Genomic DNA, 21,658 nt, shown 5'->3' with positions numbered 1-21,658 from the left:
TGCTAACACTTTTCTTTGAGATTTATTGTGAATTGCCACCTATGTTCTAACTCAGGGGACTGGGAAAGTGAAAGTGAAAAAGCAGAGAAAGCTGCCTGCACAGCGCTTCCTGACCTTGCAGGATGAGACCAAACAAAACTCCATTGAGATCTGTTTCTGGGGGGACCAGGTGAGCTGCGCTGCAATGGTTGGCATTGGAGACACTATCAGGGTGACCAATGTGTACTCCAGTGAGTACGAAGACAGTATTTCTCTCAACTCAACAAAATAATCCAGGGTTGATGTGGTAGGTCCCTGTTATCTAAACCATATGCACTATCCAATCTTTCTCATTCTAGTTATGGTTATGATATCCATTCACAATTTTCAACACACTTTTATTACCCGCTGTTTGTATGCAGATCCAGGCTGTTAAATCGGAGACTGCAATGTTGTCCATTCAATCAATCGCGTGCAATAACGAGGTGACCCTGGAGGATGGAAAACTGAACACATTCATTGTGGCATCAGAGCTCCTGGCAAAGACCTATGGGATTAAACATGATGAAAGTCTTGAAGATACTTGTTGATATGTTACCACTCTCTGTGGAGGCAGAAATACAAGGGAATAAGATTACAGCTCTAAAAAAGATGAAAGTCCAACCTGAATGATAAAATGTTTCCACGTTGGAAAGTTTGATCATAGGCTGTGCAAATTCGGCCACCTAACCATTAACCAATGTCTTGAATTTCTAGTGTATAATTTGCATGTAAACGATTTGTATTTCACCAGTGGCAAGGGGAGGGTCACGGGGTGTAAGGGGTTCCTATCGGTCTTTTAACTAATACTAACACTGTAATTCTGGAGCTTTTAGTAGATGCTGAAAGAGACATGGCGCTGATAATTACTGTTTATAATCAATACTTATTACTAAGAACTGATTTACTGTAATCTGTTTTTTCTTAGAATTGTCAACTTGATAAATGGAATTGACAGAAACTTAAGAGACAGCATGATTGTGTTTATTAATTTTGAAATAAAACTGCCTTGACAATATGTCTTGTTTTGTCTTGCTGACATGTTTCATGTTGCTTTGGAATTATATATTTTTATTATCATATTCAATGAAGTGATTTCATTTTATTTATATTTCCAGTTTATTGCAGGGAACATCTACAAGAGACTGAAGTCCTTCACATCAAGTACCATTTATAGATCCTTTCACATCATTACACTCCAGAAAATACAATAAACACATTAAATAAATTCCATATTTAATTTAAACATTTTATACACAATCCTTTTCTGAGAAATTAAGAGCTAGGGCTGGAGTCAATCCATATTGCGGAAGTGCCGCGTTATAGCTCGATTGAAATGTAAAGACAATGTGCTATCTGCACGCAATCCCTTCTCAAAGTCAGGGTATGTTGGTGCTTTCAAGACAACTGTGGAACTCGGTCAAATCATGACGTCAGTGATGTTCAGGTCGGAAAGTTGGTGCTCTAGAAAGATGCCTGTGTTTCCGACTTGGAATTCCGAGTTGGATGTTCCCTGTCGGCGCTTATTTTTTTTACAGAGTTCCCAGTTTTCTTGAAGTCTGAGATTTCTGAGTACCCAGTTGTTTTGAACACCGCATGAGTTGAGAAACCGGCCTATTTTACTAGAAAGTTTGTAATGTCACGATTCCAAAGCTGTACGACATTACAGAGAACATTTTACATTACATTTTAGTCATTTAGCAGACGCTCTTATCCAGAGTGACTTACAGTTAGTGAGTGCATACATTTTCCATACTGGCCCCCTGTGGGAAACGAACCCACAACCCTGGCGTTGCAAGCGCCATGCTCTACCAACTGAGCTACAGGGGACCCTGTACAGAGAACAAGTTAATTATCTCACATCTCTGAATATGTGTAATGTTGTACTTCTTGTTCACAACATTTATGCTACTTTTACACAATGGTTACGACTCAAATGGAGTTTCCCATCTCCTCAAAAGTATCTCTGACGCTGCATATGTCGGCTCAATCGGAAATTATCTTTACATTTTAACACAGATCTTCTGCGATATGGACTGAATCCAGCAACTATATTTTTACAGTGTACAATTCACAACAGCACATAAATAAACACAATAAACTGTGCACAAACACAAAATGTATTTAACCATTTTTTACATATCTCTTGATTTGCCTGACAGACACTGACCATTTATCAATTTGCTGTGAATTCAGACTGAAAGAGGAGATAATTACAGATTTCTGTAACTGTAGTGGTCTGTTGCATCTAGGAATTTGTGGTGCGTTATCTAGCATGAATGTAATGTTTGGTCCTTGAGGGGAACAAGATTTACATTTTTATTTATCATTATCAATATTGTCAGTTAGCATTGCTGGGTTACAGTTTTGGTCAATTCAATAAATAGTTGTATGCAAATACAAAGAATGATAACATTTCAATCAATAGCATAACAGAGAGGACTTATGTTGAATGTTTTACTCTATAAATAGCTTTTTATAAGGTTGCTTCCCTTGAGAACTTGAAATAGAGTGTGTGTGTATAATCTTCTGATGCTGCAGGGGAATTTATGTCACCATGTACTCCTGCCGCTTGTTGAGTCTGACCTGGCAGAGTGACACCGCCCCCACTGCAACATAGATGGCTGCTGCAATGAAGCAGTTGATGCCCACCTGGTTGTAGAGTCCATAGATGGTTCCCGGTGGGTTCTTACTGTGGGGCAGAGAGAGATGAGCGAAACAGATGAGTTTGGGGAAAACAACCCAAGCAAGGCAACATGGGATGGTTTACCAAGGGGGAATTCAAAGGGGATCTAAACTAGTAGTCAAACTCAGTTCATTTTAAGGGTCTAATGGTCCCTTTTCTTCACACCACTTACTCATTGCGGATGTCCTCCTCAGTGAAGGGCACATCCTCAATCAGCACAGCAGACTTTGCACTGAAGAAGATCCCCAACATCACCTGCAATACAAAAAGAGGATACATATGTATTGCATTATTCACATTCAGTGTAGTCTGAGAGTGTTTGGATTACAGGGCCAATTAGGGCCCAGTCAGTAGAGACATTCGAGACATCCTGTGCATACAGGGTCGATTGACAAGTTCAGTCACACAATCTGTCATCAAACATCAGCCAATTAATTCAACTGCTATATCTAGCATACCCCTACAGTTAGTCAAGAAGAGATGTTCTAGCAACACCAGACTGTAAACAATTTTTCTAGCTATAATGATCAGATTCTAGAAAAGGCAAGTTACTTTAGCCCACAATCAGCCACAGGTGTCTTATCAAATATGATTGTTGATTGATATTGAAAGGTGGGAAATCTTGACACCTAGCTAGCTAACATGTTAGCAGATATTTTACGTGCAAGCTTTGGTTGGGAACTAGTACCGTACCGTCTGTAACGCTAACGTTAGCCAGCTAGCTAATCCTTACCAACATGATGACTCCCCATATGCTGATCACTATTCCACAGGCGGCCATTTTCGGACCGCAGAATAAAAGAGATGGCATTCTTCTAGTTGATCTTTCCTACCAAAATATAGAATTTCGATACACTAATCTAAAACAGTCGTTTTCTTTTCTCAAAGGACGAGCGTCACCCTAACCTCCATCAGCCGACACTCGATTCATTCGGTGGAAGTACTCAGTTACGCCCCGCCTTCTCCTTTCTCGACTCTCGCGCGACGACAATCAGCAACGCTAACTATAACTAGCAAATATTTTTGAAATAGCTAAATGTAATTTGCGAACGACAAAGTTACACTTTGTAACGTTATTAGTCTATGTGACTTAGTCTGTCGTGTTAATTGTTGAAACGCTAAATTTGCTGCCTTCTATGGTAGATAGCTACCTCCTTGCTAACTTTAGCTTCCTAAGCTATTGTTGTTGAGTGGGATAGCAAGCTAGCTAAGTTAGCTGGCTATCCAAGTGGAGTCAGCCCAAAATGACTTCCGCCTCTACAAAGGTAAGAACTGTCTAAGAAAGATCTTAAACAGTGCTGCTCTATTTTACTACTACTAATAATAATTTGGTGAGTGCTTATATTTGTCCTATTTCATGTACAAGTTTGTATTATACGCATGTGTGAAATTGAAAAGTTATTTTTATCTCATATCCCAACTCTACCTGAGACACCCTCGGAGAGTGGGGTCACGGTGACCAGGGTCAGCCACAACGGCGACCCTGGAGCAATTAGGGTTAAGTGCCTTGCTCACGGGCACATCAACAGATTTACTAGTTAACCATTCTGCACCATGATGGTGTGCATTAGTCATATGACCCTAAGCTAATGCAGTACTATTGATATAAAGTTACAATTTTCCATGTCTCAATTTCTGTTACAGGTGGGAGAGATCTTCTCAGCCGCAGGAGCTGCCTTCACCAAGCTGGGTGAGCTTACCATGCAGCTGCATCCAGTAGCTGACTCTAGCCCTGCAGGGTGAGTGTATACACTCACAGACACACACACACACAAATATGGGGATTAAGGTGTATTCTCTGTACTTCTCCCCCTCTTCCCATTACTATGCCCCTCTCCCCAGAGCCAAATGGACAGAGACAGAGATCGAGATGCTGCGTTCAGCTGTGCGGCGCTTCGGTGATGATCTGAACAGCATCAGCTCTGTGATTAAGGAGCGCACTGTGTGAGGACCCTTCTGTCCCCTTTCTCTTGCCATCCACATTTGTTCTATCCTGCCACACTTTCACTCTCTTTCTCCCTCTCTATCTCTTATCATACTGCACCCACTCTTACCTGTCTTTTACCACGCTTTCATCCATTGATCTTTCATCTTTACTGCCTTCTTTCTAAAGAAGACATCTGGTGGGGTTGATAGCGCTGTTGGCTAATTATCTAGTTTACAATGTATACATCCTGTGTGTCAACTTGTATGAAAACCACATTACCAATCTGTTGCCTCTCCTATGTTTAATGCAGAGCCCAGATAAAGACAACAGTGAAGAGGAAACTGTATGAGGACAGCAGGATGCCCCTCTCCTCCGACTCCCCCAAAAAGACCACCAAGAAGACCACGGTCACCATTGCAGCTGCACCAGCACCCGTGGCTCCCACAGTCATCGCTGTGCCCACCTCACAGGTTGTCTTGACAACAGGGCTTCAGAGCCCCTCCCCTATGCCCCCAGCCATCAAGAAACAGAAAACAGCAGGTGAGTGGAATGATACAGGCCTTTACCTCAAGGGGCAGGGATTGTGTGATGAGTATGGCTTGTATACAGAATTTAGTAGACTAGATTTTCATCCATAGTCAAAAGACCAAGACATTTTTGTGGAAATGACTTGAACCCTTTTCGAATCGATACTTCTGATGCATTTACTCCAAGCATTGGCTACTTTGAATGTGCAAGTTTACTAACATATTACATGTTTTCCCTGTCTGTGTGTGTTCTCTGTCCGTGTGTAGATGTGACGCTCAGTGCTCTGAATGACTTGGATGTTAACAGTGACCTGGTGGACATTGAGGGACTGGGAGATGGATCCAACACCAAGAAGCTCAACTTTGATCAAGGTGAATAATAATATCAGCTCCATCACTGGCTCTCAATCAACATGGTTCACATTGTGGCGTTATGCTGAAGTCAAAGGTATTTAGCTGAAAAGATAGTTGGCTTCATCTGTTCTCTGTTTTAAATATGTGTGGCTCATCTTGTTTTCCCAGAGAGCCTCAACCTGGACTCCAGCCTCATTATGAACTCCAGTGACTTGCCCCTCCTGTCTCGCTGACCTCTAGCCCCACTGTACCCGTGGGTTGGAAACACTGGGTCCCTCTATCACCAGAAAGCAGATTACAGTTAGTATCCTTGTTATAGAGCTTTTTTGGACAGATTTTAGCAGATGCATTTTAGTATTTTTATGAACAGCCCCGCCTCCCAATCAAGTGCTTCCCTATTCAGTCTGGGGCATTTCTACAGAGGAACCCTTCCATTTCACTCTGTGAAGAAAACCTAGTTTTTGTGTGTTTTGTAGCTTTTTTTATTGTAAAATGTTATCATTTATTTGCACTGCTAATTTTACAAGTACTGTATTGTGGCTGAACATGAATGTCCATAATCTCCAGAGAAGTGAGGTGTTGCAGTGCAGGGGTGCGTTCAGTTTGATTATACGTTTGCTACGTTGCAGAACGGGTTGTACTGAACGACACGTTTCCCAAACACGTTCTTGAACAGACTGAGGTGAGTTTGGTGGGTGTGGCTTGAAGCAATGAGTGAGTATTTAAAGGGCAGCAGAGTGTTCCACAACCCAACCCCTCCCCGTTTTTTCAACTGGTTGTTCAGAACAGCACCGTTTCTGTTGAATTGAGCGTTGCAGTAAGTATTTTCTTGTACTGAATGCAGCCGTCGGGCATATTCATTAGGCCAATTGTTGCAATTTTTTATTTTATTTTTTTAAGCAAGCAAACAAAATGAAACGGGAGGGACCTACCGGAATCAGTCCAATAGAAACTCTTATTTTGCTCTGTTTACTTCCGTTTGGTTCTTAAATGGTAAACGGTTTCCGTAATGAATACGCTCCTCATGTCCATCATGTAATGGAGTGAGTGTACATGTTGTGTACCACGGGTTGATATATTTATAAAGACAAGATATACGCTAGCCAAGTATTATTTAATTTTGTTCAAACAATGGTTGTGCATGACATGATTCCTTTTTATGTTGTTGTTTAGTAAAATGTTAATCTATTTTTTTACGTCTCTGTTTCACTGTGCTTGTAGAATGATGTGATACAGAGGGTAGCAGCTATCTAAGGTGATTATTTTAAAAAAGCTTGCAGAAATGGACAGGTAACCATATCAAATGATCTATGGAGACAAAGAAAGTCCACAGGTTTTCTGATATAATACAGTGACTTTTATTATCATGACTTTATTCATATATATTTAAAAGGTGTACATTATCCCCCCCTAAAACTAGACACATTTTGTGTCAACTTTACAGGCATGAGAAAGGCTACTCAGAGGGAATTAATATAGTTTCTCTCACTCTTAAAAGTTCCATAAAAATACAATCTTCTCTTTATGTAGACTATTCTCAAAGCTATTTACAGTCTGAAAATACTTGAATGGTCTGGCAGATGTGCTTTAGTTCCCTTTTTTCACCTCTCTCACATCTCTCTCGCTCTCTTTAATTCCTCACATCACTCTCCTCTAGGCCTCCTTTGCCTCATTCTAATGTCAGTTTGAAAACCAGAAAAAAAAGGAGCTCTCTGACACTGACATGTCGTTTTTGGAAAAGGATTACTAAAAGAATCAAAGAAAATCTGCAAAATGACGATACAAATGGAGTGTTTTAACTGACCACAGCACCAATCAGATGGTCTCCTGGTTGAAGGTTTGCAATTGAGATGGCCAGACAAGGCCTCGGTTTGTCTACTAGGTCATCTCCTAGATATGTCTCCTAGGTCTCAGACCCAGGCCTTGACTTATCTCCTAAAGGCAGTGGTCTCCTTGTACGACAGAACAATGGGGGGAAAACTGCTGATAAGGCATGCTAATCCTGTGGGTCAACTGCAATAGAACATCAACAGGAGATTTAAATATTTCAGATAATCTCCAACTCGTAAATGTATTTCCCTCCCTATATTGTTCATCCTCTGCAACAGGATGGGATTGGTGAAACTACCACTGAATATTAGTGCCATTTGATGGCATGTTTTACTTGCAAGTTAACATTTAGTTAGTTATGATATGACATAAGAGATCATCTTCTATTGATGTTCATGTCATTTAACCTAATATGCATTTACAGGATCTTCCCATACTTAGGAAAGAGTATAAAATACATGTGTCGAAAGCCACAGTATCTTTCTGTACATGGTGTATGAAAGATAATAATTTGGGTTTGGCAATGTGAGTTGATTGATGATCTACATTAGGGTCTCAATCATACACCCTTGAGAGAAATGAAACTGTGACGCTGGTTGTCAATTTAAACAATGTATGCCGGCGTCATAGATTGGTTCCTTTGGCCCAAAAGATTCTAACTACATTATTGAGAACAACAAGTTAACATGAATAGAACTCAAACAACAACTGGAGTTTTTATTTCCCTCCAAATTCACTGATTGTCACTGAGGAAAAACAAATTAAGTTTCTTCATCTAAATCTGGGGTTAAGATCAGAAGATGACCCTCAACCCTTGCTGACCTAAGCACTTCTCTGAGACATGACAGAGACCCGATGAGAAGCGAGCAAATTAAGCAACAAATATACAATGCAACAGCATGTCTTAAAATCAGGATATGATCCCATTCATGTAACAGCAATATTGATTAATAATGTGAAACTAATACTGTGCAAAATCTTAAATTGGAAGTAGAATGTTCCGTCCACAAAAAGGAGACGATATTTGGAGAGAGAAATCTGTCCGTTGCTGTAAAACTCAGCTCTGGAAAGGGTATTTGAATGAAGAGTATTACACATAGTTACTATCAATAACATTATTTGTTTTTGTATAAGACACTTCCCTAAGCAGCTCTGTACATATTTCACAAGTCAAAAGGTCTGGAGGTCACAAAGACTCATGCATGGGGTTAAAAACCACACATTTCCAATAGATTACATCAACCCCAAACAGCATGATATACCCTTGATGTCACTTAATGATATTTCACAATATCTACCAGGGTTCTGAGCATGTACAACCATACCACATTAGAAGTCAAACAAGAACATTCATGTAATCAATGGGAAAATGTGATCACACCCCACAGGCTACCCTTTATAAAGTAGTACTCATGTAGAGAAAGGGTAATATCACGCTCTGCCCAGAGGACTGAGATCACCAGTCGAGGTCCCTTCTATCAAACTAAAGTACACACACACCTGTCAAAAGAGGTGATTGATTTCCAGGAACACACACTTCCTTCGTCAACTCACAGCTACAAAAACTGATTAAGGCATCAGTTGGGAGAGAACCAGTAAGGGAACTAATGAGGAAGTATGAACTGAGGGTCAAATCCTAACTGGAGATATTCATACTAACTTAGACTTTTGCAAAAATCGTGTATTGATGTCATGTCAAAAACAGATGTGAAAATTAGAAGTACCAGTATCCACGCAGATCTCTCATTAGGATTAGGCCAGGACTGGACTGGGTGGGTCCTCTGGGCAGAGCTTTGCCTGGGGATTCTATATATACAGCACAAACCCCCTCAGCCAGAGAACCCACTCCCAGTCCTGCCTTAAAGGCAGCCCTGCTTATATCAGTATTCGCATATTAATACACTATTCACATAGACAAACTGAGCCACCGCTGGCTCGACAGTCCGATGTGACACCCTGTCTTCATGTCTCATTTTTGAGCGCTTACTTCTGGACTATGAAAGAATACTGGACTATTGGGTCATGTTCAGTGGGATTACAATGTGCCCTCACTGTTACCTCTGAACACAACTTCGGACAAGGCCTTTTCTGGACTATTGGAAGAACTCATTCTGTTTTACAGTACCAGTAACACCTTTAGAAATGATATAAACAAAAGCCCAACAAGAAAAATGACAACCATAGTTGACAATGACATTGGATATCACAACAACCCACATGTCAACTACAGCGAAGAGTGAGTCCAGAAGTTACTCAAACATTTTTCTAAATGCACTCCCATTGTCATCAGTTTCTTCACCCCCCAACTTCCTTTGGCAGGGCATTTCATGCAACCTTCTGATTAACAAAGCACAGGTGCCAGTCTTTGTGTAACATCTATATATTATCTTGATTACAACTCAAGATATGATTACTTCAGGAGCCAAGGAATATGATGAGTATCCCCAAGGCTCTGATGATTTGAGGGAGAGGAGCGCTTTGATAGGCTGATTGAGTAGAATCTAGGACTCTTGATAGGCTGACTGTAGTCCTGGTCTGTGATAGGCTGCTGGTGTTGTGGTTTCTAGATATTGGGGTGGTGAGAGGTGAATGAGGGGGGAGGAGACAGGGACAGGGGACTACCCTGGGGACTAGCACCACACACAGACACACCACCTGTAGGAGAGTCTGCAGAGGCCTGAGACACACTGGGGGAGAGAGCGAGAGAGAGGGGGGGTGGGGGAGAGAGCGGGGGGGTGGGGGAGAGAGAGCGAGAGGGGGGAGGAGAGAGAGAGGGGGGGGGGGGGGGGGGGAGAGAGAGAGGGGGGGGAGAGAGAGAGGGGGGGGGGAGAGAGAGGGGGGGGGGAGAGAGAGAGGGGGGGAGAGAGAGAGAGAGAGTGGGGGGGAAACAGAAGGAGAGGTTAAAAGAGATGCAGCTAGCACCATATTCGCAAGTGTGCAAGAGTTTGTGTATCTGAGTATGTCTAGTTCTCACCTGACTGTGTAACTAGTTCGGTGAACAGGATCTGTTACCCCAGCAACAAACAGCTTCTTCGGCGGGCCATCAGACTCCACTCCTCCTACATGACAGAACGACAGGATGAAAGAGGACACAGACACACACACCAAGGCTGAGTAAAGTAAGCACCATTCTTGAAGCACCGTTCTTACCTTTCCTTTTCAGTGGAGTCAGGGCAGGCCATCTCACAGTAGAGCTGACTGTAGGCCTGGCGGTGAAGGGACACTTTGTTAAATTGTAAGTCCACAATCATAGGATAGCTATGAATCTGCACTCAAGTTGCCATGCAACGTGGAACTCAACTCACCCCCTAAACCTTCGAGTTGGACTAGGGGACGAATTGGGTGTGACACCACTGTCCTGTAAATGTAATCCCTGTGAAAGAAAGGACGAATATAAGCAAATATGAGATGCCTCTTTATCCATCCATTTATTCATCAATCCTCTCCATGCTTTGGTATGACAAAGCACTACAGTCACGTGCAGAACACAGAGGGAGTACTCACCCCTGATGAATGGTCATGCCAGTGACTGACAGGAGGAGCGACCAGGTTGGAAGCACTACAACAAAAGAGAGAAAACACAGTTAGTGTGTGTGTGTGTGTGTGTGTGTGTGTGTGTGTGTGTGTGTGTGTGTGTGTGTGTGTGTGTGTGCCACTACCTTACCTCAGTCTCTGAAGACTCCCCCTGAGTGTCATCTCCATATTCTCTTCCTTGAAAAAAAAAATACACACACTTTCAGTCAGTGGTCATACACACATACTACAGCGCGCCACACACACTGAAACACCAATGTGATCATTTACATAAGATAACCTCAAACAGAACTGTACTAACACACTGGCTAATGTATAAACAAACACTCAAACCAGCATCATTACTCAGAGGCAGGCATTTGCACACATAGAGGAGAGAGGCCCACAATATCCCTAACCTTGTCCTCACCTGCCTTTTGTGGTCTGGTCTCTCACCACCCAATGAGAAAGGGAACAGCGGGACGGCCTGTGGAATCAAGACTGGAGGTATTATTGTCGGTCTCCTGTTGACGGCGTAACTGACAGAATAATGAATGATCACAGACAGTCAGTCAGAGACTGAAAGAAAAACATGGAGATTTAGAAATCAGACAACGCTAAAGGCATTTCAGCAACAACTCAGACTGACTGAAGACACACACAGACACTCACTTACCCGAGAAGGACAGCTGGGGTTGACAGAGACACTGCTCCGTCGATACCGGCCTGAAATAGTTGGACTGAACACTGTCATACCATCACTGTTACATGGAGAGAAACAAACAATAAAATAATCAGAATCATTCCAAGGCAGACATATTACAAACATGACTGCAAAAATCTCATTTCATAAATGACAGACAGACAATTCTATTTCAATCAAGTAGAATATCAATTCCACTAACCTGACACTCGTGATCATGGGGGCGCTGTTCGATCTACGAAGAGCCCCGCCTCCGCTCCCGGGAGCTGCGCATGCGCACTGGTCCACTTCCATTCCTTCCATTTCTTGAAATCACCGGCCTCCAGACTAGCAGCGCGAGCTGCTGGCCTAGGAGCGCTCAGAGGCGGCGTACGGCCCTACTCTAGCTCGGTGAAAGCCCGACCTGCAGGCCTCACACACAAACCTTTCGGTCCAATTCAGAGCAGTTAAATCAGCGGGAAATGTACTCGGTGTCTTCCCTCTATCTCATTTTTGTTAGATTAAATCAGACTTGGCTCAAGTTACAGCAAGCGACTATTCGTAACTAGCTAACCTTATAAAGTACTCAGAAACGCAATTCCTGTTGACGCACAAAGGCTAAACAAGCAACACATACTTCACCAACACTGTCAACTAGAGAGATATATCCCTTACAATAACTTTTAAGGGAAATGAGGTTAGGCGGCCAGCTGGAGACGTGACTTCTTAGGATTAGCTAGCTAGCTACAGTAGCTAACCGTTAACACTCCAACTTGGCTAACTACAGTAGCTAATCAGTCAGAGAATAAAACAGCACTGTCCTCAACAAAACATATGGATCGTTGAAAATGTGCATCCTCCGGTTAAGTTGTTCATTGCGTCCTCAACGAAATCGACAAAATCTCCCCAAAATGTAACTATTTATCAAAATATAACTAATTGAAAGATTTCACAACATAGTCCTCCACCAAATAGAGTTAGTTCGTCATCTGTGATAACAGCGCCTCTCCCTGGCTAGATAGAATATTGCATGAAGGAGATTCACTGCAATTTAGAGTGTTCTGACTGTGCTATTGGTGCTGGCTGCTGCTACTGGTCCTATGCCTACATCTTTTTCACACTCACGCTTTTCCATTAACAGAGGCAGGGGAGGGGACAGCAGTCAGCAATAATATTTGTGGTCCAGGCTTCGTGGGTCACTGGCTGCTGATAAGCAGGGGCAGAGCTACTTACTGTCCCAGCCTGCGTTGTTGCAACATCACATTTTATACACCAGCTGTCCTCTGGCCTGGAGAGGGGGGTGAAGGGAGGGTCATGACTGGGAAATGTATGAATGGAGGTTGTGTGTGTGCGCCTTCCCAATAATGTGTGAGTGATTAAGAGCGACAGACATGTTTTGTAAATTAATACAGAGTTTAAAGATGTGCGAGGGTGTCAGACTAAGCAATGTGCAGTGTTAGAGGACCAGATGAAAGAGAGGATCATTAACCTTCTGGATTGGCTAATTATCACAGGACACTCCCCCTAACAACCAGTCTTTGTTGGCCGGTGATCACACAAATAAAGTTAAACACAAACAAGAAATAGACCACAATGATAACTTGACCTGCATTTAATGTCAACATGCCGACCTAGAAAGTAACAAATTTAACAAGTCCAAATGAAATAAAGTGCAAAACTACCAAGTGTCCCAAATAGAAATGTCCATACAAAAAATACACACACACAAATGTACACTTAAACGATGCTGTATTTTTTCTGAACGTAAAATCTCCTAAAAGACAATCCCAGAAGACTTTGACTTATTGTCCCGACAAATCTCCCTCTCCTTCTCCTTTTCCGTCTTCTTTACTCCCTTCACCTCCTCCTTCTCTCCCACTCGGTCTTTCCTCAGGATCCTCAGTGGCCAGAGAGAGGGGTTGCGGTGGTGGTCATGCCGACTGGCCATGTCACAGCAGGGGACACTCTTGTCTCCAGTGAGGAAGTACAGGAGAGCGTTCAACCAGGCATTACAGGAGGCCAGTGGCCTAGTGACCTTGTAGCAGATAGAGATTGTCTTCATGGCATTGCATCCTCCCATCTGACCCCTCCTGAGGAGCAGGAATAGTGTCCGGGTAACGTGGAAGGGGAGGAAGCAGAGTGCGAACAGGAGAGTGATGGTGATGATGGTTTTGATGGACTTGCGGCGCCTGCGGATGAAATGGGAGTGCTGTGAGCTGGAGATGGAGATGGACGTCCTCTCCCTGCGCCCCTCTGACCCCCCACCACCTCCCTCCTCATCTCCCCCCACCTGGGAGCTGGATGGAGAATGCAGGGTCCTAAAGATGGTCCTGACTACCTGGGAGTAGCACCATGCAATGATGGTGAATGGAACGAAGAATCCCAATAGGTGCAGGACGAGGCCGTACGGGACATAGTCTGCAAACTCTTTATCAATAGCATCGTCCCAACAGTTCACAAACCCCTTCGGACCACCACCGACTACCTCTCCAACCCCCTCCTCCTCAGACCCATTCCCCCGCTCTCCTTCCCTCCCTCCATCACCTCCTCCTCTCACCACATACCCCGTTTGGGCAAACCTAAAGATGGGACAAGTAAGCATGAACACCACCACCCACACCATGGCGCAGGTCCCCCTCACGGCCCCCTTGCTCTCCAGGGTGATGGTCCTCATGGGGTGGCAGATGCCCAGGTAGCGGTGGACGGAGATACAGGTGAGGAAGAAGATGGAGCAGTAGAGATTGAAGTAGAACAGGAAACGCACCAGGCGACACATTAAGTCCCCAAAAACCCAGCGGTCTCGAAGCATGTAGCTGGCCACCAGGAAGGGCAGGGACAGGCCGTACATCAGGTCCGTGGTTGCCAGGTTCACCATGTAGATCAGAGACGTGGTCCAGCGGCGGGGGGCATTGCCGTGGCGACAGCCACCATAGCGACGGCAGGAGCGCACCAGGACAATGGAGTTCAGCGTCAGGCTGAAGAAGAAGGTGAGGGAGTAGCAGAGAGGGAGGAAGATGTACTTGTAGGACTCGTCAATACTGCAGGGGGAGGGAGAGAGGGGGGGTGGTGGGGTGAAGGAGGAGAGGGTTTCTATCACAGATGTGCTCTCTGTGGTGTTGGAAGCTTGGCTTATACTCATGGTTGACTGTGGTTGTTTTCCTCTCTTCTGCAGCGTCTCATGTTCCTTTTTCATCAAGCCTTCCTTGGGGCAAATTCTTCTGCTTGTCTAGTGTTCCTGTCATTTGCTCTCTCTCAGGTGCGGTTGTCTTCTAAACTGTACTCTCCAGGTTTGCAGATAGTTTGAGGGAAGGAATGTTCTGTGCAAGAGGGAGAAAACAAGTGCTTTGGTTTGGAAATACTCACTAGGAATGTATTTAGCTGATTATGGACAATTCTCGGTCTATTAGCTCTTCAATCAGTAACACACTCTTCCGGAAACTCTCCATTCATACATGCTGTATATCTGATCCACTTTGACCATGAGTACACTCAAGCCCATGTTTTGGAGTATATTGATCCACTGTCCAAGAATGTGACATATTTTGAAAGTTTATGCTAAGTGTTAAGAATGGAAATGGGACTAATGACAGTGGGTTCTTCTTGTGTGTTGTTGTGCACAGTGTGTGTTTGTATGTATGTTGTCTTTAGAGTTTGCACGTAAATTAATGCTAAATTAGTTGGAAAATGCTGTTTATGTGCTCAGTGTTTACCTCCCTCATGTTTATCTTCCATGTTGGGAGTGTTTATCACACAGAACTCTCTCATGGCCTTGGTTCCAGTGGAAGATAATTGGTTGAAACTTGGTTTAGTTATTCCAGAAGCCTTCACATGTATCTCTTTCTAATAACAAGAGGATTGGAACATTTAAAGGAGCACATTACCTCTTGGTGCAGGGGGGTGTGTATTTCATGGGAAGGTGCAGCTAAATGTGTCTTGGTCCCGATGGACACAGGGTCCTCCTCCTATGACCTTCGCTGGCGCTGTAAATAATTCATATCCATTCATTCAGACAGATATGCAGAACAGAAACCCAATACAAGCCGCTGCAGGCGCTACTACTGCAATGTTTTTGCAACATTTAATTATCAACCCTTCAAATTATGTGTATTGAACATATTAACCATTTTGTAAAATCAAGAATGTGTGGAAATGGGGTATTTATATAATTTAAAATGTTTTATTACAACAGTAAGGAAACTCTTTATTCATCATCCTCTGTATGTTTGTGGTGATGGTGTTGATATTTTCACATTGTTTAAATAATTCACATTATGTATATTTAATGTGTGTACAAAGCAATGTCTACAGCAGAGTATATACAGTATTATGTGTTAGGTTTAAAGTATAAATATAATATCTTACCTGGTTTTCTGGTGATATAGAAGATGTATTGTCCTTTGTTTGTCACTTTAAAATATACCAGCCTGTTTCTTCTCTTCTACTTTTGTCCCGTAGCCAATGAGCTCTTCAGTAAAACACTGCTAATATGTAACATTAACTTCCACTCACCTTTAACACACTCATATCTCTATTATTTGATTCATCTCCTCCTCCTGCTCTCTCTCTCTCTCCTCTGGTGCGGGTTAGTCATCCCTGACTCTGTTGCTCAACCATCCCTCCTCCCTCTGTTTTACTTTATCCTCGTCAATACCCTCCCTCTCCCTCTATTTTTGTCGTCTAAATCATTAGTACTGAGCTAGTCAACTGAAGGTACCCAATGGTACACACACACATTTGCTTGCTCGTACGCATGCACACACTATAGATTCGAACAAATACATGGAAATATTGTATAGTGTGCTAGCAGCATCACAGACACACACAACATGAAATAACTAAGGTTTATTGAATGCAAAATTATTTTTAAAAAAGTGAATACTGAAAAATACTTCAGAGACAAAAAAGTTCAATGTTACTTCAGAGCACTCATCCCTTTCCTATGGCTATGAATCTGCTATCACAGTTCATTCTTCCATAAAACTACAAATACACACAATTATGTGAAAGTACAACATATAATAATTGCTGGTCAAGGCACAAAAGGTAATATGGCCAGGAGTTTTTCTAGACCATATGACCTGAACAGGAAAGACTAGGTCAGTAACTAGAGCCTGGTGTTGTTCCTGGTGAGGTCACATGGTCAGGAAAGTATCTTGTACCTAGACATAGTGGATGGAATAGGGCGATTCCACTCCGGCACGGCCCCTTTTTTTTTTTTAAGGTATCTCAGATTGTTCTAGCAATTCTCACATAAAAACTTTATACATTTGTATCACAAACCTTTTTTAGACCATATAATCCGTGAACCGTACATGGTACAGACATCTTGGTGTCATTATACTCCTTATAGTATGCTTTAAAATATGGAGTATGGCTATATTCTGAAATAAAAATGTTCACATTAATTTATTCAACATAAAGAATATAATTATTCATATCTCAAATGACCACAATTCCCATGCTATTCTCACATAAAAACGTTATACATTTGTATCACAAACCTTTTTTAGACCATATAATCCGTGAACCGTACATGGTACAGACATCTTGGTGTCATTATACTCCTTATAGTGTGCTTTAAAATATGGAGTATGGCTATATTCTGAAATAAAAATGTTCACATTAATTTATTCAACATAAAGAATATAATTATTAATATCTCAAAAGTACCCTTTTTGATTTGGCTTATTTTTAGACATCTTCAAACACATCACATTTCCAGAGTGGGCGCTCTGCTACTTTTGAAGAAATGATCAATTTTATACATAGAAATTGACATAGGTCATTAACCAATCACAGTTCCCTTTGAATCCATTTTCCCATTCACTGTGTTGATGGCGCTCATAAAATGTATTAACTTTAAATGTAGTAGAGAACCCAAAATCTGGAACGTTGATGTACTTGTAGAGTATGAACAAAATCTAAAAGGGTACTTTTAAGATATTAATAGTTTTAATGTTGAATAAAATCATGTGTAAAATTGTATTTCAGAATGTAGCAATACTCCATATTTTATAGCACACTATTAGGAGAATAATGACACCAAGGTGTTGTCTTTATCATGTACGGTTCATGGATCATTAGGTCTTACAGGGGGCATGTATAGGTCTAGAAAGGGCCTAAAATGGCCACTTTCACAAAAAAATGTTTTGTGTTACAAATGTAAAAAGCCTATCAAACATCCTTCCTCCCAATGAAGTTTCTATGTGAGAATTGCCAGAACAATCTGAGATACCAAAATCTTTTCGGCCTTTGTTGGCATTGAATCACCCAATAGCAGCTTTGTGGTTTCCTATGCTGGTGGTAGTTATAGTTATGGCCACAAACCACCTAGGTATATCACAAGAGTCAACATGCATGTCAATACCCACAGGCTTATAGGCAATATAAGTGGACAATTCCCTTACATCAGCAACTATACAAGAGGATAATTATCCTAAATTAGCAACAAAGAAGCTTCTCTACCAAATTGTTACAGGACAGTTCCCTTTAGCCTGAATATGTAACCCCTTAGCTTGTTTTACACAGGCTGTAAGTGGACAATTCCCTTACATTAGTAAGTCAAGGATATTGCAATGTTTACACAATAAAACTTGTGGAAAAGCTGGTATCCCTCAGATATGTAAATGATATAACTCATTGAATGTTGGGTTAAACTATGGCTGTGAAGGTTCTCCCAAGATAAGATTTGTCTTACCACCGGCAACAGACTAGGAGTCAGATATTATTAGAGATGTTTCAAACAACATCACAAATGGCTTCAACTCCTCTTTCTGATATGAAATATTTGTTGTTAATTAAGTGCATGCGTACATCAAAACAGGTCCTAATACAGTCCTCTCTCCACTAATGATGAAAATGACGATGATGAAGAAGATTATGCTGGTCAAGATTAGGTGGGGATGATGAAGAGAAAGTTATCCATTCCCTGTCTGTGTAATATGGATTGCATTATGACGCCGGTGTTCATCCTCAACATTTCTCCTTATCGAAGAATCATATGTTGAGTAGGATATTATGGCAACACTTCTGACAGTCTCATAGTGGCATATCCTGGACAGCATCACTTTATCCACTGTCCTGTGCACCTGTGGGTCAGGGTTATGTCAGATCCTGTACGTCCAGGAGCATGGCGTCCTGTTTGGTCCTCAGCTGGTCCCTTATCAACAGGTGACCCACCAACTCTGAGCTCAGGTCTGCAAGAATAGAATAGAATATTACTTTGCACAAAAACAAGGCACAAATACATATAGATCCCAAAACACAAAAACCGTACAACAAGCACTCACCTGCCAGTTCATTTACTAACACATTATTACCAAGGAATAACCACCTTTTTTCCCCCATGTAATGACCACAATTCCCATGCAATGACCGCCTACTGACCGTGTATGTCGTGGTTGAGTGAGGTCCTGAGGGAGTTGAGCTGCTGTATTGAGCAGGTCTGCAGGTCACAGTGTTCCAGATGAGTCCTCTTAGTGATCACACTACTGCAGGCAAGGTGCTGAGACAGACACACACACACAGGAATTATTCACACATACCAATCCTTACCTCTCTCCCACCACATGCCCGCTGTTTCCCTCTATTTCTTCCAACCATATTTCTTTCTCTCCACAGTCCACACTTCTCCATCCTTCTCACCTCCACTTTCTGTTCGGCTAGCAGCTTGTTTTTGAGCGCGCTCAGTGCGGCCCTCACTTCCAGCTTCAGGCCAGAGGGGCGGTAACCATGGCTACCTGGCCCTATAGAACCCTGGCAAACAGGAAACACAACAAAAGCATGGCATGGGTACATATGCATATCTTCACACCTGGCCCTAGAGTGCCGCAATGTGTGTAGGTTTTTGTCCCAGTTTTGTGCTATACTATAAAACAGGAGGGACTCGCTCACCTCTTTGACAGCCCCTTCCTCTGCCTCATCATCCTCACTCTCACTGTTGTTGATGTAGCATAACTGTAGATTTTTGTGGTTGTGGAATCTGTAATAAGAAAATAAAAGGCAAAAATAACATGAACACTTAAAAGAGAGAACTTAAATTAAATGGTATACAGAATTAAGTTGAGAATGAAATTGACTGTTTTTGACTTTTGTTACCTAGACGATACAACCGCAACTCGACATCTTCCGTAGTCCTCCTCATCCTCCCATTCATCTCTCCTCCACAGCCCACCCTGCCTCTCCTCCGCCCAGCCCCCTGACACACTCCCCTGTTCCGACCCACTTGTACTCTGAAAGAGAGGAACAGAGGGAGGGATCAGGGATGGAGGGATGACATGGGAGGGAAGGGGTGGAGACGTGTGGTAGCGGGGGAGTTGAGAGTGTAAGCAATGGGTGTCATTAAACCCATCACTGCAGTCTTTTTCAAACAGACAAGTTCAGCTTTAATGTCATGGTGTCACAGGGACCAGGGTGTTATTGCGATCACCTTCTTAACAGACATTATTGTGAACTCAGCTTGCACAATAGCAATGGGCTACATGACTGTCAATAAGGCTCTAGATTTCAGCCTAATGGCGGTGGATATTATTGATTATGTATAAAGCAAAGAGAGTAGGATTAAGTTGCCCCTAAATGCTGATGGCTACTCAGACTATTTGCATTGACCCCCCTTTTAAATTTTTCAATGACATTCTTGCACTGGCTCTATGCACACTCACACATACTACACTGACATTCCAACATGCACACACACTGCTGCTACTCTGTTTATTATCTATCTTGATTTTCTAGTCACTTTTCCCCCTACCTACATGTAATATTACCTAAATTACCTCATACCCCTGCACATTGACTCAGTACCGGTACTCCTTGTACAGTATAGCCTCGTTATTGTTACTATTTCCTTCCCCCCCCCCTTATTTGACAATTGTATTTTTTTTGTCTTACTTTTTATCTCTGCATTGTTGGGAAATGGCTCATAAGTAACCATTTCACAGTAAAGTCTACACCTGTTGTATTTGGCCGCATGTGACAAATACTATTTTATTTGATCTACGGTCAGTGTTGTGTTGTTCCTGATAATTATTACGGTCAGGGTTTGGGGAGGATAAGCTGATCTCAGAACTGTCACAACATCTTCACCCTCCCTTCATGCCCTCGGACCTTTGCCCTTTCTCTCCTCTCCTCCTCCTGTTTCTCCAGCTCAGCGATCCTCAGGCTCAGGTCCTCCCAGTGCATGATGGGTAGGTCCTGGTCGTCCTCGGAGGACCCTCCGTTCTGATGAAGTCGCCCCGCCCCTTCCTCTTCCCCAGCAGACAGCTGTGTCTCATCACGCTCCTTTTCCTCCGCTGTGTCTTTCTCTGTCTCTCCCTCCATCCTTCACCCTGTTGTTGTGGGCAGATGGCAGAGAAAGGGACGCCAAGGTAGAGGATTTGATTCATTTTAATCTGGTATAAAGTGACTCACGGTGGGTGGTCTCTGATAAATAAATAAGTTAGTTTATCAATTAGCAGCTGCCAACATAATTATACACTGTGCACAATCTTACAACAGGGTAGAGTAGGGTTGATTATCAACAATAGGATTCCAGGATACTCAGGAGAAAAACAAGTATTCCTTAGAGAAGTTGGGAAACACTTGGCCTGAACTGTAGGAGAGACTAGTCTATTTCCTAATAGTGAATTGTTTACCTTTCCCATCAGCTGAACTATGATTGCATGCACTAGACTACACCCAAAATTCCCACTCTGTTATAAAAAGCTTGAAGTTTAAATACTTTTCAGACTCGCTATGTCCGACTGTAGAACGATTGCGCTCAGATTTCTTGCCATGAATGTGCTAGAACGCGCGCACGACACGAATACAAAGTATCTCTTCTCCATTGATATTTAACGCACACCACACACGTCGTTGAAAATGTGTTGTTTACAAGTTGAAGATTGAGGGAGGCGGGTGGCAAGCGGATACTTTGACTTACCTATTCCAGACCGTGGTGCCTTTTTCCTATTCCCAACATCGCGGTCTCATCTTGTTTCTGTGTTTTATAATTTGATACTTTACTGTTTCCCAGTTCTCAGTGGTGTATCGTTTTAATTGCCCACAATAAGCTATTAACTTCTGATTAAACTCTTCCTTGAAGTTAAGGAAACACCCTGCCTGCCTTTCTCCCGTACCCCTTC

At 42.5% G+C, this 21,658-nt stretch overlaps 5 protein-coding genes across 6 annotated transcripts; 1 reads left to right on the top strand and 4 right to left on the bottom strand.

Moving 5' to 3' along the window:
* Window positions 1–986: 986 nt before the first annotated feature.
* Window positions 987–3,689, bottom strand: LOC311136184 (ribonuclease kappa-B). The gene is made up of 3 exons (XM_084170285.1): window positions 3,438–3,689; window positions 2,877–2,959; window positions 987–2,710 (listed from the first exon to the last, which is right to left on the bottom strand). Exons 1-3 carry the CDS (start codon window positions 3,513–3,515, stop codon window positions 2,566–2,568), a joined length of 306 nt encoding a protein of 101 aa, XP_084026411.1. The 5' UTR covers window positions 3,516–3,689; the 3' UTR covers window positions 987–2,565.
* Window positions 3,671–6,704, top strand: LOC311136183 (BPTF-associated chromatin complex component 1-like). 2 transcript variants are annotated; one of them, XM_084170284.1, is made up of 6 exons: window positions 3,671–4,035; window positions 4,349–4,443; window positions 4,547–4,648; window positions 4,942–5,171; window positions 5,426–5,530; window positions 5,681–6,704. In XM_084170284.1, exons 2-6 carry the CDS (start codon window positions 4,406–4,408, stop codon window positions 5,743–5,745), a joined length of 540 nt encoding a protein of 179 aa, XP_084026410.1. In that variant the 5' UTR covers window positions 3,671–4,035; window positions 4,349–4,405; the 3' UTR covers window positions 5,746–6,704. The 2 variants fall into 2 exon arrangements, with proteins under 2 accessions (XP_084026410.1, XP_084026409.1); XM_084170283.1 differs by having other exon boundaries at window positions 3,677–3,969.
* A 1,335-nt stretch (window positions 6,705–8,039) lies between these two features.
* On the bottom strand, window positions 8,040–12,546 carry LOC311136182 (P2R1A-PPP2R2A-interacting phosphatase regulator 1-like). The gene is made up of 9 exons (XM_084170282.1): window positions 11,761–12,546; window positions 11,532–11,616; window positions 11,286–11,342; window positions 11,007–11,053; window positions 10,847–10,901; window positions 10,648–10,715; window positions 10,493–10,548; window positions 10,317–10,401; window positions 8,040–10,029 (listed from the first exon to the last, which is right to left on the bottom strand). The coding sequence occupies exons 1-9, from the start codon at window positions 11,859–11,861 to the stop codon at window positions 9,906–9,908; spliced, it is 678 nt and encodes a 225-aa protein (XP_084026408.1). The 5' UTR covers window positions 11,862–12,546; the 3' UTR covers window positions 8,040–9,905.
* Window positions 12,547–13,311: 765 nt separating this feature from the next.
* LOC311135586 (P2Y purinoceptor 3) lies at window positions 13,312–14,730 on the bottom strand (the record flags this gene model as incomplete). The annotated part of the gene is made up of 1 exon (XM_084169596.1): window positions 13,312–14,730. One exon carries the CDS (start codon window positions 14,728–14,730, stop codon window positions 13,312–13,314), a length of 1,419 nt encoding a protein of 472 aa, XP_084025722.1.
* Window positions 14,731–18,311: 3,581 nt separating this feature from the next.
* LOC311135536 (schwannomin-interacting protein 1-like) lies at window positions 18,312–21,658 on the bottom strand. The gene is made up of 7 exons (XM_084169545.1): window positions 21,457–21,658; window positions 20,643–20,863; window positions 19,635–19,768; window positions 19,431–19,518; window positions 19,182–19,292; window positions 18,924–19,041; window positions 18,312–18,733 (listed from the first exon to the last, which is right to left on the bottom strand). Exons 2-7 carry the CDS (start codon window positions 20,853–20,855, stop codon window positions 18,639–18,641), a joined length of 759 nt encoding a protein of 252 aa, XP_084025671.1. The 5' UTR covers window positions 20,856–20,863; window positions 21,457–21,658; the 3' UTR covers window positions 18,312–18,638.

Source organism: Coregonus lavaretus, assembly GCF_964263955.1.
Source record: "Coregonus lavaretus genome assembly, chromosome: 10".
NCBI classification, from domain to species: Eukaryota; Metazoa; Chordata; class Actinopteri; order Salmoniformes; family Salmonidae; genus Coregonus; species Coregonus lavaretus.
Note: the sequence above shows the minus strand (reverse complement) of the source record. Positions and strands in the feature narration are given on the sequence as shown.